This window comes from Ostrea edulis, chromosome 10 (assembly GCF_947568905.1).
Source record: "Ostrea edulis chromosome 10, xbOstEdul1.1, whole genome shotgun sequence".
NCBI lineage: Eukaryota > Metazoa > Mollusca > Bivalvia > Ostreida > Ostreidae > Ostrea > Ostrea edulis.
The window spans coordinates 22,723,348-22,749,644 of record NC_079173.1 but is presented as its reverse complement, the minus strand read 5'-3'; the positions used below and the strand labels follow the sequence as shown (position 1 = coordinate 22,749,644).

Sequence of the window (26,297 nt, the reverse complement as noted above, 5' to 3'; positions counted from 1 at the left end):
AGTCTGTTTGAGGTTCGTTGATATAAAACAAAACTTTGACAAATCGGCACACACAATTGATAAAAGATTCATACTTATCAGTTGACTGCATGGTAAGGTAAAAGAGCGAATTGAAATGGAGACAGATGTTAAATGCGAGGTTGGTTCTCTGTCGGTTGAGAATTAATTACATTTGGTTGGTTAGCTAAATGCCTTCGAAAATATTTTAATCATTTGTAGACCACAACAAGTGTGATCTACGCTATTTGTTGCTGTTGGCACTTTGATCCAGTTGGGATTCTTTTATTCACAAGCTCATCTTTTAAGGTGTTGTCCAATAAAATCGCGTATTTCACTTCTAACGCTGATCCAATTGAATCGTGTATTTCACTTCTAACGCTGATCTAATAAAATCGCGTATTTCACTTCTAACGCTGATCGCTTAGTGAGGAAACGGTTGTATAATCTTTTAACGCCTCGGGTTTAAACTCATTACTTTCCGATCGCGAAGGTATTTTTCTAGCGATCGATTTGTTAAAACGCGTAAATGTCCTTCATCTATGTGTTAAATTTAATGTAAATATCGTGCGATTATTTTTGACGCAATTGGCATGCCATAAATTTCCTTCCCGATATGACCTACTGGCTGGTGACCTCATCTTTCTATCGGGATGACTTAAAAATCACTTCCTCTGCGGATCATTTGACAGTTCATACCCACATGGGACTCGCATGTTTGGTAAGTTCATTGCTGAATCAATATCAATATAAAGAAATTTCATTTGATATTCTAAGACTTGGTCCCAATCTTTATCAATATGTTATTTTCCATTATAATAAAGCTGAAATAAATGTTTTATTGATTTGAAAGTAAAATAGAAAAAATATCAGTATGTGTTCAATGAAGGTGAAGATAACGAACAGTCAAAAATCTCAAATGGCAATGTTTTAAATCTTCCCTCGAATTCATAGTTCGTGTTCAAATCACAACAATAAAAAATATTAATGTTCATTAGAAAAAATGAAAGTAACGTGTATTTTTATTTTGTACTGTACAGAAATAAAAGAAAAATAGTAAAAAAAAAATGTCTCGTGCCAGAGACAAAGTTTTGATGAGCCTTGGAGGAGTTGCAGGTCTATCAGTGTTAGCGTGGCAAACAATGTTCCCCTGGCTGAAGTATGATCTGCATCATATAAATCAAACCAAACCAATGGGAGAGAAAATGGTCAAAGATCTAGCGAATCAAAGATATCTAATTGAAATGTTTGAAGAGAGTGTCGCTAAACACCCCCAAAAAACAATGGTCATATTTGCAAACAGGGAATATACTTTCGAATTGGTGAATGAACAAGCAAAAATGGTGGCCAATATTGCATATGAGTGGAGGTTCAAAACCGGAGAGACAGTTGCCTTATTGATACAGAATCACCCGGCATTCATCTGGACATTTTTAGGTAATAGTATTTATGAATGCAAGAAAATTTGAAATTTTATTTTATATATATATATATATATATATATATATATATATAATTTATCACATGGAAAAATTTATCAAATGGAAAAACCTAACCAATGTTCTTGATTTCAACTTTAGTTACATCATTATACCTCATGCATGTTAACTAGGCCTTCCTAGCGAGCTTAAGAAATTTGTTTACTCAGTGATACGGATGATGATAATACAAGTTATATCTCCCTGAAATAGAAATCATATTGCCCTATCTTCTGAAGCGTGTAATTCGCAATCTGATATTTCACTATTAAATATAATTAACGAACGTTATTGAAATCATTATGTTATATCAATCAGTATCAAATATTGCTGCAAATCGAAACATTTTGAAAACAGAAATGCATTCGGTAAATAAACAATTTATTGCCCGAATTATCGTGTATACAAACTAAGAAATACCTCCAAAATATAACATCCCCTGAAGAATTTGACTCACGGGGAGACTGGTGTTTCTTAGACGACTGATTTTTGAATGTGTACTTTCGCGTTAAAAGAAGACTACTTCCGGTTTTGACTGTTTATCGTGCACATTCTTTCAATAAGATTAAAGACAAGTGATATATGCCAATATTATCGGATTGTCCTCAGCGATTTCATGATTACCGCTAAAGTTGGTTGGTTGTACAATGTTTAACGCCCGTCACTAGAATTTCTCACTCAAAAGGAGACGTCATCATTGTCAGTGAAGGGCTGCAAAAGATTGACCTAATGATGCCTTTGAACAGGGATGTATCTTTATCGTGTCACACCTGCTGTGACACGGGGCCTCGGTTTTTGCGGTCTCGTCCGAAGGATCGCCCCATTTAGTCGCCTCTTACAACAAGCAAGGGGAACTGAGGACATATTCTAACCCGGATCCTCATGGAACTCTAGTATAGGAAAAGTATTTATGATAAGGTATATAATTACCTTGTTGACCAACCACCGTTTTCCTGCGAGAAATGTTGGCAAGACTCTCGAACACATATTGAGCCCTACAAGTTTTCGTCCATTTAAGATTGTAATGTAATTTGAATATACATGTATCTACATAACATTTTAAGTGTCCTTTGCTTTCAGCTTGAGGGAGTAAATGAATGGAAAATTAAGAACCTTCTCGTCATGATTATTACTACTCCTTACATTGTGGATCGGCTCTTTGAACGATAAGGACATGCACTAATTCGCTCCGCGCTTAACATTGATTGGCAAGCCTAAAAATCAAAAACATGTAGTCTGCAGTGTAAATACGTTTGTAGATTTAGTTTTAGTGCTAGGTGTATTTATATGTAGTTTTTGTTGTTTTGTTATTATTCTCTGTTAATTATTATCAAAATATTGAAATATTGCTTAGGGATGATAAAAAGTGGTTGCAGCGACTCGGAAGTTTTCAAAACTGAAATAAAATTAGACTCCTCCGTTATCATCCGAATATCTTCCATTAAATATTTTAAATCATGGCACTGACAAGTGTATTGTAATAGGAGTTGCAACAGTTTAAAGACATTATTCTGTACATCACATGGTCGTTACAATTATCTTATTTGCATAACTATACCACATGTCATTAAGTTAAATGTTGTCTGATGGATATCCTAAGGATTCTTAAGCAATTCTTACAGTAGCTAAGTACTTCGTTACTAGCTTGAAAATACGGATGTATATTTAATTGCTGTTATAAAATTTAGAAATTCATTTCAAAATTAAGGATTATCTCCCTCATGCATAGCTCTTATCCTTGGACGAGTTTGGCTCCACTTTTTTAGCACGCTGTTTTGGCTATATTTAGCTCTAAAACTTCATAGTTATTTCGGATTTCAAACATTTCGGTTGAGCATCACTGAAGAGACATTATTTGTCGAAATGCGCATCTGGTGCATCAAAATTGGTACCGTATAAGTTTTACATTACATATTCAATCTAACACATTCAAATCTCTTAATGAAACAGAGTAATCTATGTGGATTTAATGTAGGTGATACCAATGCGACATTGTGAATACTGTAGACCAACTTTTATTCGCGACTAGTTTATTTCGCGGTTTACCAGTGATGAACTGGTTCATGGCGACTAATTTTCGCGACTTAAATTATCTTAAAGAAATATAAGAGACTTTCAAGGACTGGTTCGCGACAAAAATATTCGTGATGATTAGGATTTCACTATTCCAGCGAAAATTTCTCGCTCGCGAAAAAACGTTTTACAGTATTTGGACTTTAATATGAACGATATCCGTGACTGCGTTGACATCCCACCTCATTCACGTCATTTTCTAGTGAACTAATGGTTGATTGATTGATTGTAAATTGTTTAACGTCCCTCTCGAGAATATTTCACTCATATGGAGACGTCACCATTGCCTGTGAAGTGCTGCAAAATTTAGACATATGCTCTACGCTTACGACCTTTAAGCAGGGAGTGATCTTTATCGTGCTACACCTGCTGTGACACGATACCTCGTCTGAAGGACCGCCCCCGTTTAGTTGCCTCTTTCGACAAGCAAGGGGTACTGAGGACCTATTCTAATCCGTATCCCCACGGAAATCTAGTGAACTAATTATATACATTGTAAAGGTTGGAAAAGCAGTAAGTTGTCTACAAAAAGGGATTTTCAAAGTTGGGATAACGTTGTTAGTATGATGGTTTAGTTTTTGTTCTAGAATTCTGACTCTCATGGACTAGATGGAATGCTCTGGGGAAGCTTAAATTCTATAGAGAGGTTGAATATCACCATTATTGATTAGAAACCTTTTTATTTAGTGGTCCCTTAGTTTCCCTGTCATAATTCAATCCACAAAGGTTACAATGAACTCAATTACAACGATAGACGATTTCAGTCACATTTTCTAAAGTTTTTGGTGCAGAAACTATGTCCGATGAGATTAATGATAAACTAATTCCTAGTGATCAATACATCACGAGCTTCACAATTTTTGACAGAATAAATAAAGTTACATGTATGTAAGAGCCGTTTAGGCTACAGAAAACATCTGTTGGTATTTTCCCACACGCTTTAATTTACTAAAGTGCATCCTGTGCTCCAGAATGACAATATATTCCGGTAATTATATAGCAATTTCCATATTACCCACATTTTCAAAATTTGTAGAGAACCAAATTGCATTTTAGGTACGCAGATTCTCCTCAACTTCATGTTTAATTTATGTCGATATCTTACCGACCTAAAAGGTAATTGATTAAATGGCGAGGATCTAGGTAACCTTATGATCATTTGCATAACTTTTCTCGACATTACCAAAGCTCTAGAATCGGGTAGTTTGACATTTTACGATTGCAATCTAACTACATAATCCTGATATCCATTGACGTGTGACAGGTTTATATTTTTATAATCGTTTCAGTATTCGTGGGTCCTACTTCGAAGGAACCTCTACCTCATATTCGTTGTCAATGTGAAAATAATATCAAAGCATTAATTTTAAATCGACCTTCAGCATTCGAAAATCATACGTTTTAATTCATATTCATTAATTTTGAATGACATTATGTGCACATGAGGTGTTTCACTATGATGTTTATATCATCTGTATGCTGTCTGACGTGTTTCATACCGATTGTGAAGGCCGTTGGCATACTGATTTGACTATGGATTACTCCGTTTACCTGATCAAGTTATAGGGCCCCCGGCGGGTGTTTTCGGTCGACAGGGGATGCTCACTCCTCCTAGGCACTGATTCCACCTCTTCCACCTCCTAGGCACTGATTCTCTGTTTTGTATTCCTTATAGGAGTTATGAAATTGATCACTGTTCATTATCTTCACTTTCATTTACCACCATGTGTCATTTTCTTATTCCCTAAATTGAAAAAAACTTAGTTATCTGGGTGTCGTGTTCATTCCCGTTCTGCGCTAGGTTCCACAATACACCATTTTCTTAGGAGTGTACCTCTTTCGGAGTATATCTTTACAAAGCTGGATATTTAAGGGTCATTATTTTGATAATGGAAAGAAGAGTTGAAAGAAAGTTGTATTATTTAATGTGTACCCAGACGATATCACTATTTCATTTACTGAGTAGGCTTTGTAGGTTCGAGAACTCATATTTATTCCTCCTATTGACTGGGATATCAAATGTAAAACTAAATTATGTAACATTTAAGTCAGGTTTATATTTATGAATAAATAGAATTTATGAATTCGAAAAACGTTAAGAATTGAATTGATGTTTTGATGCAATTTCTGTTGTGTTCGCTTACAGGGATTTCTCGGATCTTTTGTCGGTGAACGGTCATGCGGTATAGTAATGTGTCTCCTGTCTGAACCGATGTAATTTGCACGACAAAATCGGCGCAGGTTGGAAATAACATGTGTCTGAGACGTTTTTACTGCACATTTACTTCCGTGTATGAAGAAAAATCCGATACTTTTGTTATGTATGGGCATGTAGCGCATCTTGGTTTGATGCATTTAGTGATTAGGCTGTAGGAAGTATGGAGTCCAGTATGTATCTGATATACATGCAGATATGATGCTTGGGTCAGTGATAAATACAATTTAATAAAATGTCAGCATTTTTAAATTAATGAATTATCATGTAACAATAAAAGTTTAAATATTTGTCCAATCTTCTCATGTTTTGTTTACCACATCGTTTCATTCGTCATATAATGCATGACTTACTGGTAAATGTAATTTGATAAAGTGTCAGATGTTTCGTCCTTGGCATAAATCCTCTAGTAGTGTAGTTTTTATGGTTGAGCGCACTTTCTTTTTATTACGCGAATTTTACGAGGACTTGCCCTCTTGGTGGAGGGATGGTCTCTCTGCAAACTAAACTGAGGCATTGTGTTCTCCGTACTCAACAAAAACGAAAAAAAAAAAACAAAAAAAACAAACAAAAAACAAATACCAAAAAAAAACAAAAAAAAACACCCCACCCACTATCTAATTAGACAATACTACTAATTGACCTGTATTTGTTTTTTATATAATTATATTTATTGAATTTCATCATTTTCCTTGCGACATAATTGTAGTGTTTTATATGTAATTTTTCTTCAAAATTATACTGAAGCTGAATAAATCCCCGAAACGTTGCCAAATTGGAGACATGCAAACTGTGTGTCTCGCTACCTCCCTGAAAAAGAGTGTTGTTCTGTGTTGACCTTGTCCAAATATACATACTGTATCAAAAATATTTTCTTATGCTTGTTTGGTGTACATGTAGCCATGCACAGCACGAAATTTGTGATTTAACTCGTAAAATGTGTTTCAAACTACTGATCTTCCTTAAACGATGAATCACTGATGAATTGAAATAATCAAATAAGATACCCCCCAAAAAAGTGTTAATTCATAATAAATCAATACATATTCCATGGAATAGAGAAACCAGCGGCGAATCCAGGAATTGTGGTTACGAGGGATGCCACTTTATGAGGCAGTGGGTCCAGGGGGCGAAACCCCCGGTAGCTCCTGGATTTTACAGATTTTATGGGGCTTGAAATATTTCTCCTACTAAGTCATTTGTACTATTTTCTATCATTTAATAAGGTGAAATTAATAAAATGACCCAAATATTAAGGGTTTTTTGGAAAAAATTAGGTTCTCCCAATAAAGTAATTTAAGATATCAAAGGATTTTGTCACTCCGGGAGTGGAAGAAATTATTGCTTCTTTTATCGTTTTGTACATTTTCCGAAACAAGATACCGCGATTTACCTTAAATTTGAAAATTTTGGCCGGCGCCCCCCTCTAAATCCGCCACTGGAAACACGAAATATGATATTTTAAAGCCTCCATCAGAAAATTTGGAGAGATAACTCGCGTTTCTTTATGGTACATGTATGTTCCTTAATTAATATGACTTGCCAAGTAGCCTTTGCTTGTTACTTGATAAAGGAAGTGAAAACAGAACAGGGGTTTGAATTGAAAAAATGTCATTTATTTTGCAAATGACAAAGCTATATAACAGAATCGAAAACAAAAATTACAAGAACTAATGTATACTAAGGTATTTTTATGCAATCTGACCCCCTACAACACATAATGAAATATCGAAATAGAGCTGCCTGCAATCAAATAAGGTGGATTTTACAAATAAAACAGGCCACAATCCAATTGCAAATTGGATCCACCCACCCAAAGTATAGGTATAGCAGGCACAGATAACTAACTGATAGCCACCCTGCAATAGGAACGCGGTTTCCCTGAGATTCCTGTGATATACCGTGTTGGATTGTTCCCGCCATTGGAAAGCGGTAAACAATGACTCGGTGTTCCATGTACTGTATTTTCATATAAAACTTCGATTTCCTTGACCTGAATTTTATTATTTAAAATGCTTGCATACTCACATGACAAATCAAGGCTCTGTTGCTCTTGAGAAAAATATTTGAATTCCCCCTATATATCCCCCAGTAAAGATTTAGATCCCCTAGTAGGGTCCTACCCTATTCTCAGGGGGCAATGTTTGGAACAATTGTGAATATGTGTACATTCTTAAAGGAAGCCATACATATGTTCCTCTTATCTTTTTTAGCCCAGTGCAATCTGATGAAATGAGCTGTTTTGAATCCGCTACCGCTTCTCAAACCGTTTGAGATTGATTGAATGTATCTTGCTTAACGTCTCGCTCGAGAATTTTTCACTCATATGCAGACGTCACCAAGACCTTGAAGGGCTTCAAATTTAGGCCTATGCTCGGCGCTTACGGCCATTGAGCAGTGAGGGTTCTTTAACGTGCCACACCTACTGTGATACGGGACATCCGTTTTTAAGGTCATCTTCGAGGACCCGTGACATTCACACCTGATGCCGAACGTTTGGCGATGGAACTGTCGCTACCAGTTTTAACGACTTAATGTTGCGGCCGGGATTCGAACCCCGGCCTTCCGCATTCGGGGCGAACGCTCTAACCTTCCGGCCAAAGCGGCGGTCCAACCGTTTGAGAAGCGGTAGCGGATTCAAAACAGCTCATTTCAATTAGATTGTAGCCCAGTGGCCCTTGAAAGAAGATCATAAAAGGATACCAACATATTTTCACTATTTCTTAATTATCTCTCCTTTGAAATGGTTGTGACCCTTCATTTGTATAATTTAGAAATTTCTTTACTCAGTTATGCTCTTTGCGAAGTTTGGTTGAAGTTAGCCTAGTGGTATTGGAGACCGATAAATAAATAAACAAGTTGATGTTACGGGGGTTTCAACAGTTTCGTTTAAAGTCAGCATTTTGCAAATTCTATGGTCGTTATAATGATCTAGTTTGGCAATTTAACCTACAATTGGGTCAAATGCTATCTGATGTGTTTCATATATCGATTGTTAGGCCGTTCTTAGCATATTGATTTTAACTACGAATTACTCCGTTTACCTGATTATTCACATTCCATGTAATCTCTCTCTCTCTCTCTCTCTCTCTCTCTCTCTCTCTCTCTCTCTCTCTCTCTCTCTCTCCAAAGGATACACCAAACTTATCCACAGCAAATCGTGGAGATGGAGTGCTATTGATCTTGTTATGTGTCCTTGATCAGAAACACGTAAATCATCACAGGATGGTGTTATTCTTGAAAGATGTTTTGATTACTTTAGAATAAAAGTCTCACAAGGGATAGAATCATATTTCAAATCGTAAAAATTGTTAAATTAAATACGTTACTAAACGTGGTACTCTAAAATAACAGATGACCTAAATTATTATTCCATCTTTGTTGTGCGTGGTTGGTGGTGGTGCATTACCCTTTTCGTTGAAAGTCGCGTCGCTCTCTTTTATTCATTATTGCATTTGGTGATACCTACAACGCTTTATGTCTTTCAGTTTGATCCTTAGTTCTTGACACACTGATTGTGACTACGGATTACTCCGTTTACCTGATCAAGAAATAGGACTCACGGCGGGTGTGACCGGTCAACAGGGGGTACTTACTCCTCTTAGGTACCTGATCCCATCTCTGATTTATCCAAGGATCCGTGTTTGCCCAACTCTCTAATTTGTATTGCTTTTAGGAGTTATGAGACTGATTACTGTTTGTTATCTTCACCTTTCATGATAGTACTATTATTCAGGAAATAATGTTGGCTTGACGGTAAAGTTTCGTAAGAAGACGGCTTCTGTTTGTCTGGCCTTGTAATGTCAGGAAATTCTTCTAGCTACGATAAGTGACCTTGTTCTTTTTCATAATCCTTTGAAGTGTACAATTTAATGTCAAACTGAAATTTATCTCTCTCTCGTGGCACAAGACGAGTCCATATTCAAAACAACCGCTTCAGTATTTTAGTGTGACAGCACCCTCTCTCTCTCTCTCTCTCTCTCTCTCTCTCTCTCTCTCTCTCTGTGTGTGTGTGTGTGTGTGTGTGTGTGTGTGTGTGTGTGTGTGTGTGTGTGTGTGTTAGGATGTTGTCGTAAAACTGCGTACAGATTCGACACTCTTTAATCAAACATCGCGATTCTTTACCATTAATTTTAAGAGGAAAGATGTGTGCCTGCATGTGGTATTCCACTTTGTAGCCATTGTTTTCGTGTATGAATGCTAAAGCTTTCCTTTGATAACGATTTATGTTTTAAAATTAAAATTTTCCTCAGATGACCTTGATACCTTCATTAAATAAATGTTATTTCAACATATAGCAGGAGTTTCCCCGTCTGTGATAAAGACAAGAGTATATGGGAATATCCAACAAAAGTTTTATAATAGTAACTCCTAGAAAATGAATATTCCATCTTGTTTGTGATAATCTTTTTTCTTTTCAGGACTCCAGAAAGTCGGTCTAAATGTCGCTTTCTTAAATTACCACAACAGGGGTAAACCTCTTCTACATACTATCATCGTAAGCAAAGCTCAAGCTATGGTTATCGGACCTGGTAAGATTCATATCCTTTAAATACCTGTTTGGTTTTTGTCGTGGTACATCGTGTTATATATCACGCCTTATTCTGGATTTCCAAACAAATGTTCCATGTGAAATAATACGGAAGTCTGTAAATGTGATATAACGTAAGTAATTTAAAAGCAATCATTGTGCTACATTGTTCCTCATTTACATTATCTTCATAGACTTTGGTGATCAGATCTTCCAACAGTTTGTCGGAATTCCCTTGGGCACGAATTGTGCTCATTTGTTATCTGACCTGATTTTATATTCTTATGAAGCAGAGTTTATTCAAAATCTTTTACACTAGAAGAAAGGTGAAGATAACGAACAGTGATCAATCTCACAACTCCTATAAAGGTGAAGATAACGAACAGTGATCAATCTCACAACTTCTATAAGCAATATATATTGAGATGACTTAATGTTGATAGTTTTATAAGAAAATAGAACATTCTTTTCACGTGATATGATACAAAATTGTTACATTCTTTTGTTACAATGTTACATATGCTTTGGAATATTTCCCTTCAAAAAATCCCAAAACCCCGTAAAACCTCGTGCTTTGTTTTCAGAGGAAGATTTGTATCGTGCTGTTGAGGAAATACGTCACGATCTAGAGATACCGTTATATGTATATGGTAGCTCCAGATCCAATGTCCCCGCCGGCTTCATCTCTTGGGATGATCTGATGATCGCGTCTTCAACAGCTGAAATCTGCAAAACCCATAGACATAACTACAATCTGCTAACACCTTGTGCCAACATCTTCTCGTCGGGAACAACAGGTAAAATTTGATCTACATTCCTGATTCTCAATGGATTCATTTTCACTTTCAAACCCGCTTAATGTTGCACAAGATCTGACTGTAACTCTTCTGAATGTGCTGAGATGCGGAATTTTTTTTTATAGATGTTTAATTCGTCAGTTTATATAACATTTATGATAGTCTATGTATTACATAAACGTCACTGTACACAAGATTTCAAACATTCATACAATACTCAATATATTAAGTAAGACACGGACATGTAACTTTGCATACTTTGATAAATAACGAATTTTTGTTTCTGTGCTTTCTAAATTCTCTGCAATGCATTTCAATAATAATGAATGAACTTTATGTCATTCAACATTTTGATTTGTAAGTAATTTGACTTCAGTATACATATATATTTGTATAGAGAGAGATCTTTTAGATAGATAGATTGATAGTTTTGTCAACATCCCTAGATTAATGATTTTTGAGATTCAGTATTCCAACTGAACGCAAAGGAGACAAAATGTTTTAATGGTGAGTGCTAAAAATAGAATTCTGAATACAAGTGAACAGCTGATAATTCCATCGATATATAGGTATATTTTAACAAATGTTAGGCTTGATATTCTTAAGGTTTGCCAAAGCCAGTCATAGTGAATCAAGAAAGGGCCATTAAGATGTCTAAAGTCCTCTGCATGGTGGGTGTGACACCAGATGATATCATCTACACCACTACTCCGCTGTATCACGCAGCAGCTCTATTTGCTTTGTTTGGAGTCATAGATGCAGGTGTGTGTATTTTCACTTTCATTTTCCCAGTGTTTGGCCTTGGATTTACCAATATAATCGATCATTGAATCCAATGCTATCTGGTGTGCTTCGTACCAATTGTTAGATTGTTCTTTACACGTTGATTTTGACTATGGATTACTCCATTTACCTTATGAAGATATATGGTTCACGGCTGATGTGACCGGTCGAAAGGGGATGTTTAGTCCTCCTAGGCATCTTATCCCTCCTCTCATATATCCAGGGGTCTGTGTTTGCCCTATTCTTAATTTTATTTTATCATACCGCACATTAGTTATGAGATTAATTACTGTTCATTATAATTACCTTTTCATCCAAAAGTCTCAATATTAGAATGAAAGGTTAAGATAAGGAACAGTGATTAATTCCATAACACCTATAAGGAATACAAAATAGAGCGTTGGACATACACATACCCCTGGATATATCAGAGGTGGGACCAGATGTTTAGGAGGAGTAAGTATCGCCTGTTGAGTGCTCCCACCCGCTGTGAGCTCTATATCTTAATCGGGTAAACGGAGTAATCAGTAGTCAAAATTACTGTGCCAAGGACGACCTAACAGTCATTATGAAACAACCAGACAGCAGCTGACCCAATGATAAGTTGTGTTGGCGAACTATATCATAATAACGGCCCTAGAAGTTGCAAAATTTCACAAACATTGTGTAATATGAAAAATAACGAAGAGTGATCAATCTCTAAATATATGATTCCAAAAAACACATTTCAGGGGCTACAATGGTCCTAAGATCCCAGTTTTCTGCGTCACATTTTTTTGAAGATTGTAGAAGGCACAACGTCACGATTGCCGTTTACATTGGAGAGCTTGCCAGATATCTTCTGCACGTCCCAGCGGTATGCTAGAAATACATTAATGTTTTTTTCCAACGATTTCAGATACATTGCACACATTGCACCTACTGCTCAGAAGGGAATATAACATCATTACGTTTCATCAATAACTGGATAAATTCCAAATCCTTTAGTGATGAACAGAATAATACAGTTTTGTTGTATTGTTTTACAAACTACAAACGAATGTATTACTTTCCTTGTCAAAAACTTGGTATTTTTGAGTTAATTAATTTTTCTCCAATCTATAAGATTTTAAGCTGTAATTGAAAACACCTATTGTAGCGTGGCCTACATTAGGGTCAGCGGTTGTTGTGTGTCATTTCTCTAGAGTCCAGAAGACGGGAAACATAACATCAGAGTGATGCTAGGAAATGGTCTTCGAGCTGATATATGGGAGAAATTTCAAAAGAGATTCAAAATCCCTAAGATAGTTGAGTATTTTGGTGCTTCAGAAGGACCTGTTGGTTTTAGCAACACGTGGGGAAAGGTTGGATCGTGTGGGAGACTCTCTCCATTTCTAGTAAGTCTTTAAGTTTATGATTATTGTTGAATGAATGAATTTATTTCTCCCTGTTGAAAATTGCAACATAGAGAACATACAAACAAGAACAATTGAATACGTCAATTGTGTACAAACAGAGCTTGATACCGAAAGTTAAATCAATGTATTGCCTTTGAATGGTGAAGATAACGAACGGTGATCAATCTCATAACGCCTATAAGCAATACAAACTAGGGAGTTGGGCAAACACGGATCACCTGGATATACCAGAGGTAGGATCAGGTGCCTAGGAGGACTAGGTACCCTCTGTCAACCAGTCACACCCACCGTGAACCCTATATCTTGATCAGGTAAAAGGAGTTATCCGTTGTCAAAATCAGTATGCCAAGAACGGCCTTACAATCGATATGAAGCACGTCAGATAGCAATTGCCCCAATGATACATGTATGTTATATTGGCAAACTAGAATGATTGCCTGTGTATGAAGTAAGAATTTGATGTTGAACGTTTTCGCCTACACACGGTACAAGTGACGTTCGAATACATGTGATATAATCTCACTATGATATAAACTTATCAAACTTCAAATCAATTATTGCTTTTGGGTTCATAGGTTACGAGCATTCCATTCTTTACCACGTATTAATTCAATCTCGTGCAAGTGTACATGTAACACGTCAAATGTAAAGAGGTAAGATTTTATTAAAATTGTTCATGAAACAATGCATATTTTCAAACAATTCAAACTTTGCAGAACATGATAAGTCCAATGAAATCCTACATTGTGCGGTATGATCCAAAAACATACCTTCCTTTGAGAAATAAGTCTGGACGATGTATTCCTTGCAATATAGGTAATTTTATGTGTGTGTGTGTGTGTGTGTGTGTGTGTGTGTGTGTGTTTGGGTGTAGGTGGGTGTGGATGTGTGAGTGTGTTGTGTGTGTATATATTTCATGTAGTCATTCACAGTCAATCACATGCTACGAGTAACACGCTAGCTTTATGCATTTAATGCATGATAATTTTCAAAATGCGCGTTATACCATTGTCTAATGAAGACATTTCAAAAATAACAGTTTGGAAATACAAGATGGCATAAACATACGTTATCACTTCATGAAAAGTATGCCGGCGCGAAGCATTGAAATTTCCCATAAGATATTTTATATTCAAAACTTTTTCTTTATTCAAATCCTTCCTACTGATAATGTAACGACTTTTTCGCAGCTCGTTCTATTGAGATAATAATGTGAGACCGTGTCAGTTATTGACCAACTAATGATAAAGAAAAAACCCACCAGAAGCACTTACAATATCCTACAAATACCAATAGTTGATCAAAATCAATAACTGGGAAAAGGTCATATGATGGAGAATTAAAATTTGAAAACACGCTGCAAATTAATGCTTATATCAGCTTCTATAGGATTAAACATTCTTTTTGAAGAATTTATCGACGTGTAAAGTCTGGACATTTTACTTATAAAATAAATAAAAGTGCAAAGCACATTCATGTTAACTTTGTAAGTAAAATGTCTGGAGTTCACACATCGATAAATTCTTCAAAAAGAATGTTCGATTCTTATAATTCCAATCCGTTCCCCTGTAATATCAATTTCAAAGATTTGTATAGTTTCACCGCACTATGTTATTTGTTTCCAGACGCGTGTGTATACATAAAGTTTGTTTTGTTTATTGAAGTGTAAATTCTTATTTTGCTTCATTTTTATCCAATCAAAACAATTGTAACAACAATGAGATGGCATAGGAAAGGATAAAGTTTTTGCCACATATAGACGGATAAGCTAAATCTGAATACACCAGAGCATTAGATTCCGGGGGCATAAGAAGGACACAAAAGTATATTACCAACATTCAATACATATATTATAGTATGTAACTCATACCATTAAGGCTCCCAATCATTGAAATTACTTATTACAAATACAATACTAGTTATTGGATTTCCAATGGGAGGATGAAGGGAGGAGGTGGTTAAAAAGTTTCCGAGCCAAAAAGTAAAATAAACTGGTTTAAATTGGTTATAAATTATAGAAAATTCCGAGCTCACTCCATATTGAGCGCGAACAGGGTTAGGGTTACATTTTGTAAATTACCAGATATTTTAATAACTACGTATATTTTAAAATAGCTTGCATATAAAACATTTCATGCTATAAAGAAATGTTATTTTTTTGTTTGCATTCTTCTTTCCTTTCTATCGGAATTCAAAACCGTTAAAATAGACATATTGCTTGTATGTTTATTTGGAGTCATACATTCATTATTAATAATTGCACCGTGTTCATAAGCAAATGGCTATCATTACAATTTGTAAATATAAAACGCAAAAAAGATTGGAATTGCAAATATATATTACATTATATCTATGCAAGTTATGCTATTGTTTTTCACGGTAACATTAAATTTTGCAAATAAAATATCCCGATTCACCGAATGATTCAATGATTCACTGAATATTGTTCAACGTCCCTCTGGAGATTTTTTTCCACTCATATGGACACGTCAATGTTATGACGCAAGATTCTGATGAAATTCTGTAAACGTAAATTATATTCAGAAAACACTCCCGCATATCGAATCAGTTGAGAGACATAAATACCATATGCATGTGATCATGGAATATTGGTACACAAATAAGGAAAATAGGTGGTTATAAGCTGTGTTGTTAGTTTGCCGATGACATCTATGTTCAATCAAATATCCAAATATGAAGCAGGTACTGAAAACTCTGGTGATTTTTTTCCTTAATTTTGATATCAGTGGAATATATAAAATCGATTTATGAATGAAAATGAGTTTTGTTGATAATAGATAAAACTCTGTCGATATCTCTAAATTTTGAGCTGAAGACCACGATAAGATATATTTTCTTCCCATGTAAAAGCTTTAGATTAACTTCCGTCTCATAAGAATAGAAAAACAAGTCAGCTAATAATGGAGCACAATTCATGCCCATAGAAATGGCAAGACACTGTAGTAAGACCTGATCACCAAAGACTGCACAAAATTATCGATGGTGAACTCCAGAGTACTTCTGCATGGAATAAGAGTGATATTGACCAAAAGTAATTTTTTTTAGATGACTGAGCACAAGATATGAATATTTCTATGGTCCATTTTTATTGAAAAAGCAACTGTCTATGATGTCAAATAGACTGGATTTTCATTTATTGAGAGAAATGGTTGTATTAAGTGTTGAAAAACTGTGCGTTTTCACGCTGTTGATTCCGGAAAGTTTGTACGATTTCAAATTGACTAAAAGTTCTGTGAAATGTTTGAGGAAAATTTTGTGATTTCAGATTTACTAAAAATATTTGGAATTTTTTGATGAATGAAAGGTGAAGATAATGAACAGTGATCAATCTGATATCTCCTATAAGCAATACAAAATAGAAAGTTGGACAAACACGGACCCTTGAATATACCAGAGGTGGGATCAGGCGCCTAGGAGGAGTGAGCATCCCCTGTCGAACGATCATACTCGCCGTGAGCCCTATTTCATTTAAATCCCCTCTGACATATGTTGTGGCACAGTACATCGGACGTTTTTCCTTCACAGCTGATGATATTTTTGTGAGGGGTAACGATTGGGACTTAATAGAACATTTACTGGATCCTGCAATTTCTATCTTTTTGTGACGGTTATTATGTCGATTTGGAATCCATTATTGATGATGTAATTCATATCTATTCGTTCCATTGACTGCGTTATTAGATATGCTTAAAACTGAAACATGACTTTAAAGAAATACAATATGTGTTTTTAATATGTTTGTAATGAAACAGGTGAAACGGGACTTTTGATTGGAGGAATGCCGAACAAAGCAATGCCTACTGAAGGTATCTACTTAGGGGACATGGAAAAAAGTGAAAAGAAAATTGTCAGAGATGCATTTGACCATGGGGATGTTTTCTTTAATTTTGGAGATTTATTGTATGTAGACAAAGAGTACTTTTTGTATTTCAAGGATCGAATCGGAGATACTTTTAGGTTCGTATAACCACTAATCATCTCTGTATGTTACTCTTTGGTCTTGGAAGATATATCTGGAATTTTACATTTATTTTTTGTTTTAATCAGGTGGAAAGGTGAAAATGTGTCTACAAATGAAGTAGCTAACGTTCTAACAGAACTACCATTTATACAAGATGCTAATGTGTACGGAGTAGAGGTACCAGGCAAGTGAACCAGTCCCATGTTTTTTTTTCAAAATTTTTATGCACAATCAACTATAAGATGGTCAAATTCTTACCAAAAATAGTATATTATCAATCATCTAATCTGCTAATTATAATATCAAGGCAAATAATACCAATGGGTTTTTTAAGTTCTAATTACGAGATGATAAGTTGTATTTACGATATGAAATACAACCATTGCAATACAGTAAATCTTAATTCTTGCTTCAATTCATGTGTACATGTAATCATGTACAAGACGTAACAAAAGCATTTTGTCGTAAGAACAAGGTACGGTTGTATACATAAAAAGGCCCAAAATATTTCTCTCTATAAAATGTGTCTGGAATTAACCTTAATCAGCGTTTTAAGAAAGTAAAATAAATGCCAGGTATACTATGTCAACAAAATCAGAATGATAGTCCTAAATGGATAGCATTATGACATCATGAATAAGACATTTCCCGCCTTTTTCTCAAAATAAGCCTGAAAACTGTCAAATGTCGTACAAATTATTGCTCAGGAAAAGATGTGCGCATTTGTCGAGCAAAATGAAAATGATATATATTGTGTATTATTTTGAGATGAAAAACATGTTTCAATATGAATTTGCTCGACGCATGCGCTGTATGTTTTCTAAAAGGAAAACCACCTGAATTTGTGGATATTTTCATTGAAAATAGCATTTTTGCAATTTTATGCCAACTTCAAGCTCTCGTCATATGACACAAATCATTTTGCTGATCAAACTGAGTGAATTTTGGGTTTGCTAAACTATTCCTTAATTGAATGCAAGGATTTGAGCTCCAAGTGAAATCATCAATATTTTGGGCCAGATGACTGTAGAAACTGTACCTACTTCTTTATAAATATACAAAAGCAAAAGTCCCTTCATTTCCAATGAAGATTTTGGAATGTCAAAGATCATAAAGTTATTCGGTTGTAGAAGAAAAAGTGACGATAGCTACCAGTGATCAATCTCATACCTCCTAAAAGGAATACAAAATAAAGGGTTGAGTATACACGGACTACTGGATATACCAGAGAGATATCATGTGTCTAGGAAAAGTAAGCATTCCCTGTCAACCGATCACAACCGCCATGACTCTATATTCCGAAAACACACGAACAAGGTCTAATACACATCTAATAATAGCTTAGATAGCAAAGTTAGCTCATTTTCCTTACCAAAAACAATCCAAAGCAACACTAAGTTAACTGTCAAATGAATCCTTCGTTTACTTTGTCCCAACTGCCGTCTGCAATACACATTTAGATGCAAACGCGATATCTGATCAACATATAGGGCTACAGCGGGTGTGACCAGTCTACAGGGGATGCTTACTCCTCCTAGGCACCTAATCCCACCCCTGGTGTGTCCAAGGGGTCCGTATTTGCTCAACTATCTATTTTGAATTGCTTATAGTAGTTATGAGATTGATCACTGTTCGTTATCTTCGCCTTTCATTAGAAGAATATTGACGAGAAAAATACTCATTCAAAAAGATAAAATTCCTAAACTAGATTCTACATAGGTTCAGCATATCACAAGAACCCTTTGCTAGGTCACTGTATCGTCGATGAAGTACACTAATTAAAATAGAACTGGGGTGAAAGTTGTTCCTGTTTGAAAAGGGTGAATATAACGAACAGTGATCAATCTCATAACTCCTATAAAGAATATAAAAATTAAGAGTAGAGCAAACGCAGACCTTTGGACATAACAGAGGTGGGATTATGTGCCTCTGAGGAACAAACATACCCTGCTGACCGGTCACACCCACCATGAATCCAATATCTTAACCAGGTAAACGGAAAAATACTTAGTCAATGTCAGTGTGTAAAGAACAGCCTAATTATTGGTATGGAACACGTCAAACATTATTTGATGAAAGGACGAATTTTGTTTGACTTCGTATTTCGTTTTATGAACATTTCAAAATTTGACATTGGCATCTGCTGGTGAACTGTTAGTTCCCGAGGGTCTCTACAGCCCAGTAGCTAAGTATTTCGTTACTAGCTTGAAAATACGGATTTATATGTAATTGCTGTTATAAAATTTAGAAATTCATTTCAAAATTAAGGATTATCTCCCTCACGCATATCTCTTATCCTTAGACGAATTTGACACACTCCCCCCCCCCCCCTATAATAGCTCTAAAACTTCATTGTTATTTCGGATTTCAAACATTTCGGTAGAGCATCACTGACGAGACATTATTTGTCGAAATGCGCATCTGGTGCATCAAAATTGGTACCGTATAAGTTTTACATTACCAGGGATACCAGGGAACACTTCAAAATTTTATTCAAATGCTAGGACTGTTGTGACATCGAGGCAACGAATTTGACGTCATAAATGACGCCAAATTCTTATGTGAAATTATTGGGTATAAAGATGCATTATCTGATTTCTGACATTTGTTAATTTGTAATTTTGAGTTCTTCACCTGTGTATGCATAACGACTTAGTCCCTCGTGGTTTTGACATTCTATATCTGAATATGTATTGAATTATTAACATTTTGTTGCAAGTATGACTTTCAAATTTTGAAAATTTTGAAAATCCTTTACTTGATTAATGTATTATTTCGTAAGACTCTTTCTTCTGAAAACTGTCATATAATGTTATTTGGTACTGAAATAAGGGATCCCACAACCTTTGTTAATGCCATAGTTTTCATATCATAATAAGAGTGCTAATACATAAAACGATACAATACCGTTTTACAGGTACTGACGGCAGGGCTGGAATGGCTGGGATCTTGTTAAAAGAATCTGTAGATTTCAAGTCTGACCTGTTGCCCGAAATATACCAACATTGTGAAAAGAACCTACCTTCATACGCCCGTCCAATGTTCCTCCGATTCATCAAAGAAATGCCTCTGACTACAACTCTTAAACAGAAAAAGGTGGAATATGTTAAAGAAGGGTTCAATCCTGCCATCATCAATGACCCATTGTTTCGTATTTCTCCGGAAACTAGCACTTATGTTACCCTCACCACAGAAAACTTTGGTATGTTTTTGGCCAAATCAAGATTATGACACATTGAAAGCTATTCCAAAATTACTTAATTTACGTTGTATGGCTGACAGATTTTTAGTATTGATGTGGGAAGTATTGTTTAAAATATCATTTACTAAGGAACTCATCCAAACATTTAACAGTGGGTCATCTGCCATGTTGATACCCACTGACTGCCGCATTCCACGCCATTGATCATCCCCCAAAATGACCTATGGAATTATGGGCGATTTTTTCAGTGTATCTATTCATATCTTTATACTCGGCGTCGGTTGATACCGTTACATTTTGCTTTGCATTCCACAAGGATCTTTCCTGGATACTAAGTTGGACTGTTTCTCTCTAAGCAAATTTAGCTTTACCTTTTGAGTCAGTTTCGACAGTATGGGATGAACTATCACTGCTATAACTGACTCACAAGTTCACTCGATACGTTTGCCTGGTGATAAGAGCAACTGAACTTTGGGATGACTAATTTTCTATATTAGAAGTTCATAATACCATTACCTGTCTTTCCGGACGTGCTGAAACTTACCCAGACGGACACCTTCACCAGCTCTTGTTTGCAACAATCAAGATAAAGCAGATCAAGTGAAGATTTGAATTTATAAAGAATGACATAGAATCAAAATGCAGGAGAAAACAATATTTTATATCATCGTGTTTTGAAAAACATTTGTAGTATACTTTGACCGTCATCTTAGGTTGAAAATCATATACCATCTATTGTGAAAATGTGTTGCTTCCATATTAATAATTTTGAATGCATTGTTTTATAACTACCGAGTCTTACAATGATCTTAATAATGCATTTGTCATATCAAAACTCGACTTCGCAAATTCTTTTCTGTTTCAACCTGTTAACACTACTTTGAATTAGTTATAGAAAGTGCAATCACAGAAGCCATATTTCCAGGCGGGTAGCTGCCTATACGCAAGTACGCAACTGCGAACACGTCATTTGCGAGAGACTGAGAAAGATATTTGCCGCTGAAAAAACTAACTGCATTATGCAAGGTGAAGATAACGAACAGCGATCAATCTCATAACTCCTACAAGCAATACAAAATAGATGGTTGTATATAGTCCGGGTTTATAATTTAATCAGCACCACAACGTCCATTCAATCAAATTTAAAGTCCTTTTTGAATATCAAATCATTAGCATCATGTTGAATATCACATCATATATGCACATGTAGTAGACGGATTAGGATATTCTTTGTTATAAGTAACATTTACCATATATACAAGTCAGTCAAAAACATCGAAATAAAATCCTAAAACGAATGTAAAGTCAGTCCAAGTACAAACGATGAGTTGGCGTAGTAAAACACTTTAGAAAATAATTTTGTGAATTCTTTTGGGTTTGGAAAGTGATAAGAAACTGTTTTATCCACAAAATATTAGGTGATTTTATTGGTAAAACCCAGGAGCCTCCGGGGATTTCGCCCCCTGGCAACCCATCAAGACAAAACCCTGGACCAACTGGAAGCCTCTAGACGGCCCACAGACCCCTTGCCATACCTTGCGTACACTTAATTTTCTTTCTGGCTACGCGCCTGACTTGCGTAAATAACATCGACTTATGATTATATGATCGGTGTTGACGGAATTGCCCTATCATCCTCCCTCTTGAGTAGTAGTTTCATACTGTTTCATGAATGGATGTACTCCTGTACAGATACACGAAGCAATTGTCGTCTATACTCCAACTTGGCCACTGAAATATTTTTCGCCGTGCAATACCCAAATTAGTACTAAGACATACCGAGATCAGATTTTGAATTGTATTGCAGTGAGTCTGTGGAATAACAGCCTAAGCCCTATATGCTCTTAGAAGATTGATGAAATATAACTTTTACTTTGCAAGAATTGCTTTTGAAAAATATTCAGATTATAAACCTTTGTATTCCATAAAATTTTCCCATTAGTATAAGAACTTTCATGCGTAAATTAAAAACAATTTAACCTAGGAGTTTTACAAATTATTTGTACATGTACCATATCTGTTATCTAACTTCATTTCTCAATGAATAACGAATATCTTTCGACGTTATTCCCTGACCAATATATGATGAATTCCAACTTTTACGACTTCAAACATGATGACTCAGGAAAAGGACCTGGTCAATTCATTAACACAGCATTATAATATGGATTACAACAACCAATAAAAGTTTGCATTTAGCAATAAAACAATTTCAAACTCGCTAGCCTCTGGCATGAAGAGAGGAACTGGCCCTGCCCTGTCTCACATACTGACGAACAGTAACCAATCTCATAACTCCTATCAAGAATACAAAATTAAGAATGGGACAAACATGCTCCCCAGGGGATACCAAAGGTAGGATCAGGTGCCTAACAGGAGGAAGCATCCCCTGTCAACCGGTTACATCCACCGTGAGATCTATATCACGATCGGATAATTGAAGTAATCCGTACCCAGTTTGAATTTGTAAAGAACGGCTTCATTGTGGTATGAAACATGTCACACACTATTTTGCCCAATGACAAGTTGTAGTGGCAAATTAGATCGTTATATCGACCATGGAATTTGCAAAATGCTGATTTTAAACGAGGTTGTCAATTGAAACCTCTGTAACATCAGCTTATGTGTCAGTAGCCTGTCTGGTTTAAAAAAAAAACTAGTCGTACACAAAATAAGCACTATCCTAATGAATCGGTTGAGGTACATAAACACCCTATGCAGGTCTTAATGGAATGTTACTACACAAATAAGGAAATTTGACGAGGGAGAAGTCATTCCGTTTGTCATAAAGTTGATTTGTTAAATTGCCGTGAACATATATGTTCTCTAATATATATATGTAAGTATGAATCAGATGTAGAAGATTCTGTTGTGTCTCTTATTTCGAGTTCACTGGACTGTATCAAATCGACATATGAATAAATATACGTTGTCGATATACACAGTTAATAAAGGATCACAATTCATGCCCATTGAAATTCCCACAGACTGTTGGAAGATCTGATCACTAAAGGCTACAGGTATTTTGTCAATAATGAACTCCAGTATATTTTCAACATTACTTTCAGGATATTTGGGCGTAGAATCAAAGTGATGTTTAACAAAGTAATTTCTTGCATACTTGATCACAAGATAAGGAATATATTCTTTTTCCATTTTTATTGGAAAAAGAAACTTTTATGATGTCAAAGAGTCTAGTATTTAATTTGTTGTGTTGAATTACCGTGTAAAGTGTGGAAAGGTCCAGTATTTTGATATGTTTTACGAAGATTTATGCAACGGAACTCAATGATGTACCTTGGGTACGGAAAGCTTATACTTAGGAAAATTCCAAGAATTGTTATGCATAATAGTCCTGATATTCTATTGTGTACATATATGATTGTTTTAATGCGCCCTGTGGCAATTTTTATCATAAAGGGTTTTTATATTGTTATGTTATCAAAATCATATTTATTATTGTTTACAGTTGTGAATTCAATTGAAATCCCGGCAATGTGAATGAGGTGTTAATATTTTACATAATCAACGCTGTATCTTTTATGAAGTTTTAATTCCATGGATTCAGCTTGCTTACCATAGGGCCAGTATTACGAAATCCGTGCTTTCATTTTGAAATTTTCACTAGAATTGTCTTTAACATATCACCTCTTTGTGACTATTCTTTGTATCCATATACTCTGATAATTTTCTTAAACATATCTCCTCTTTGTGACTATTCTTTCTTTCCATGTACTCTGATAATTTTCTTAAACATATCTCCTCTTTGTGACTATTCTTTGTTTCCATGTACTCTGATAATTTTCTTAAACATATCTCCTCTTTGTGACTATTCTTTGTATCCATGTACTCTGATAATTTTCTTAAACATATCTCCTCTTTGTGACTATTCTTTGTTTCCATGTACTCTGATAATTTTCTTAAACATATCTCCTCTTTGTGACTATTCTTTGTATCCATGTACTCTGATAATTTTCTTAAACATATCACCTCTTTATGACTATTCTTTGTATCCATGTACTCTGATAATTTTCTTAAACATATCACCTCTTTATGACTATTCTTTGTATCCATGTACTCTGATAATTGTCTTAAACATATCACCTCTTTATGACTATTCTTTGTATTCATGTACTCTGATGATTGTCTTAAACATATCACCTCTTTATAACCATTCTTTATATCCATGTACTCTGATAATTTTCTTAAACATATATCCTCTTTGTGACTATTCTTTGTATCCATGTACTCTGATAATTTTCTTAAACATATATCCTCTTTGTGACTATTCTTTGTATCCATGTACTCTGATAATTTTCTTAAACATATCACCTCTTTATGACTATTCTTTGTATCCATGTACTCTGATAATTTTCTTAAACATATCACCTCTTTATGACTATTCTTTGTATCCATGTACTCTGATAATTGTCTTAAACATATCACCTCTTTATGACTATTCTTTGTATTCATGTACTCTGATGATTGTCTTAAACATATCACCTCTTTATAACCATTCTTTATATCCATGTACTCTGATAATTGACGTAAACATGTCACCTCTTTGGGACTATTCTTTGTATCCATGTACTCTGATAATTGTCTTAAACAAACCAGCTCTTTGTGACTATTCTTTGTATCCATGCACTCTGATTATTGATATACATGCATCAGCTATAACTAGTTTTGTTCTTTGTTATATCATTATGGTTGAGTGATGATAATTAACATTGATTAAGGAATACAAAATTAAGAGTAGGACAAACATGGAACCCTGAAAAGGTACCTAGGAGGAATTATCATATCCTGTCCACCGGTCACACCCGCCTAAGCACTACATCTTGATCAAGTAAACGTTTAACCTGTAGTCATAATCAGTATGTAATGAACGGTCTAACAATTATTATGAAAGACACCGGGTAATATTCGACCTGGTAACAGGTTACTTTGGGAAATTAGATCATCATAACGACCATAGAATTTTCGAAGTGATGACTTTAATTGAGACTGTGACGTCAATTAATTTCTCAGTAGCCTTCCTTGACTTAGGAATTGAATATATTTTCGAGAGTTAAGAGTCATAAACACAATCTGGACATGGAAAAGGAATACTGTTAATGTACATTAACGTGGAAAGTTAACGGTGGAGAAACTAAAGCTGTCCCGTTTGTCATAAAGTTGTTTTGTTAGTTTGTCATTAACATCTAAAAATGAAATATCAAAACAAGAAACAGCAATTGAAGACTTTATTTCCAATTCATTGCAATACATGTATAGAGAATCGACATGTGAATAAAAATGAATAATGTTAATAGATAAAACATCGTCGATATATCAAATGTCGAGAAAGAGCCATAGCAATATATTGTTTCTTCTCATGCAGAAAATTTTGAATGACTTCTGTCTCAATACCATACAATAACAGATTCGCTAATAAAGGAGCACAACTCCTGCTCTTGATAATTGCCACAAACTGTTGGTAGACTTGATCACCAAATAATATGCAGACATTGTCTAGGACGAACTTCAGCAACTTTTTAAATATCAACTTTAAAGTATTTGTGCGTAGAATAATCAGAGTGGTGTTTTATAAAGTAATATTTTGGATGATCACAATATAGGGACTTTTTCGTGTTCCATTTTTATTGATGAAAGCCTAGTCTTTAATTTATCGTGAGGAATCGCCACATAAAGCCTGGTTTGCATTTCTCACGATGTCCGTGTGACTCATTTGTGTACGATTTTCCGTGTGATTTGTGATTTACCAGGGACATATATATATATATATATATATATATATATATATATATATATATATATATATATACATTTATTTCATATT

The 26,297-nt window shown here is 35.1% G+C and overlaps 1 protein-coding gene across 2 annotated transcripts; it reads left to right on the top strand.

Annotated features, from left to right (window-relative positions):
* Positions 1-56: 56 nt before the first annotated feature.
* On the top strand, positions 57-21,290 carry LOC125665549 (long-chain fatty acid transport protein 2-like). 2 transcript variants are annotated; one of them, XM_048898243.2, is made up of 11 exons: positions 57-718; positions 1,038-1,434; positions 10,185-10,295; positions 10,879-11,091; positions 11,698-11,853; positions 12,606-12,730; positions 13,059-13,250; positions 13,988-14,087; positions 17,045-17,249; positions 17,340-17,437; positions 20,171-21,290. In XM_048898243.2, the coding sequence occupies exons 2-11, from the start codon at positions 1,065-1,067 to the stop codon at positions 20,482-20,484; spliced, it is 1,884 nt and encodes a 627-aa protein (XP_048754200.2). In that variant the 5' UTR covers positions 57-718; positions 1,038-1,064; the 3' UTR covers positions 20,485-21,290. The 2 variants fall into 2 exon arrangements, with proteins under 2 accessions (XP_048754200.2, XP_056008270.1); XM_056152295.1 differs by lacking the exons at positions 17,045-17,249; positions 17,340-17,437.
* Positions 21,291-26,297: the final 5,007 nt, after the last annotated feature.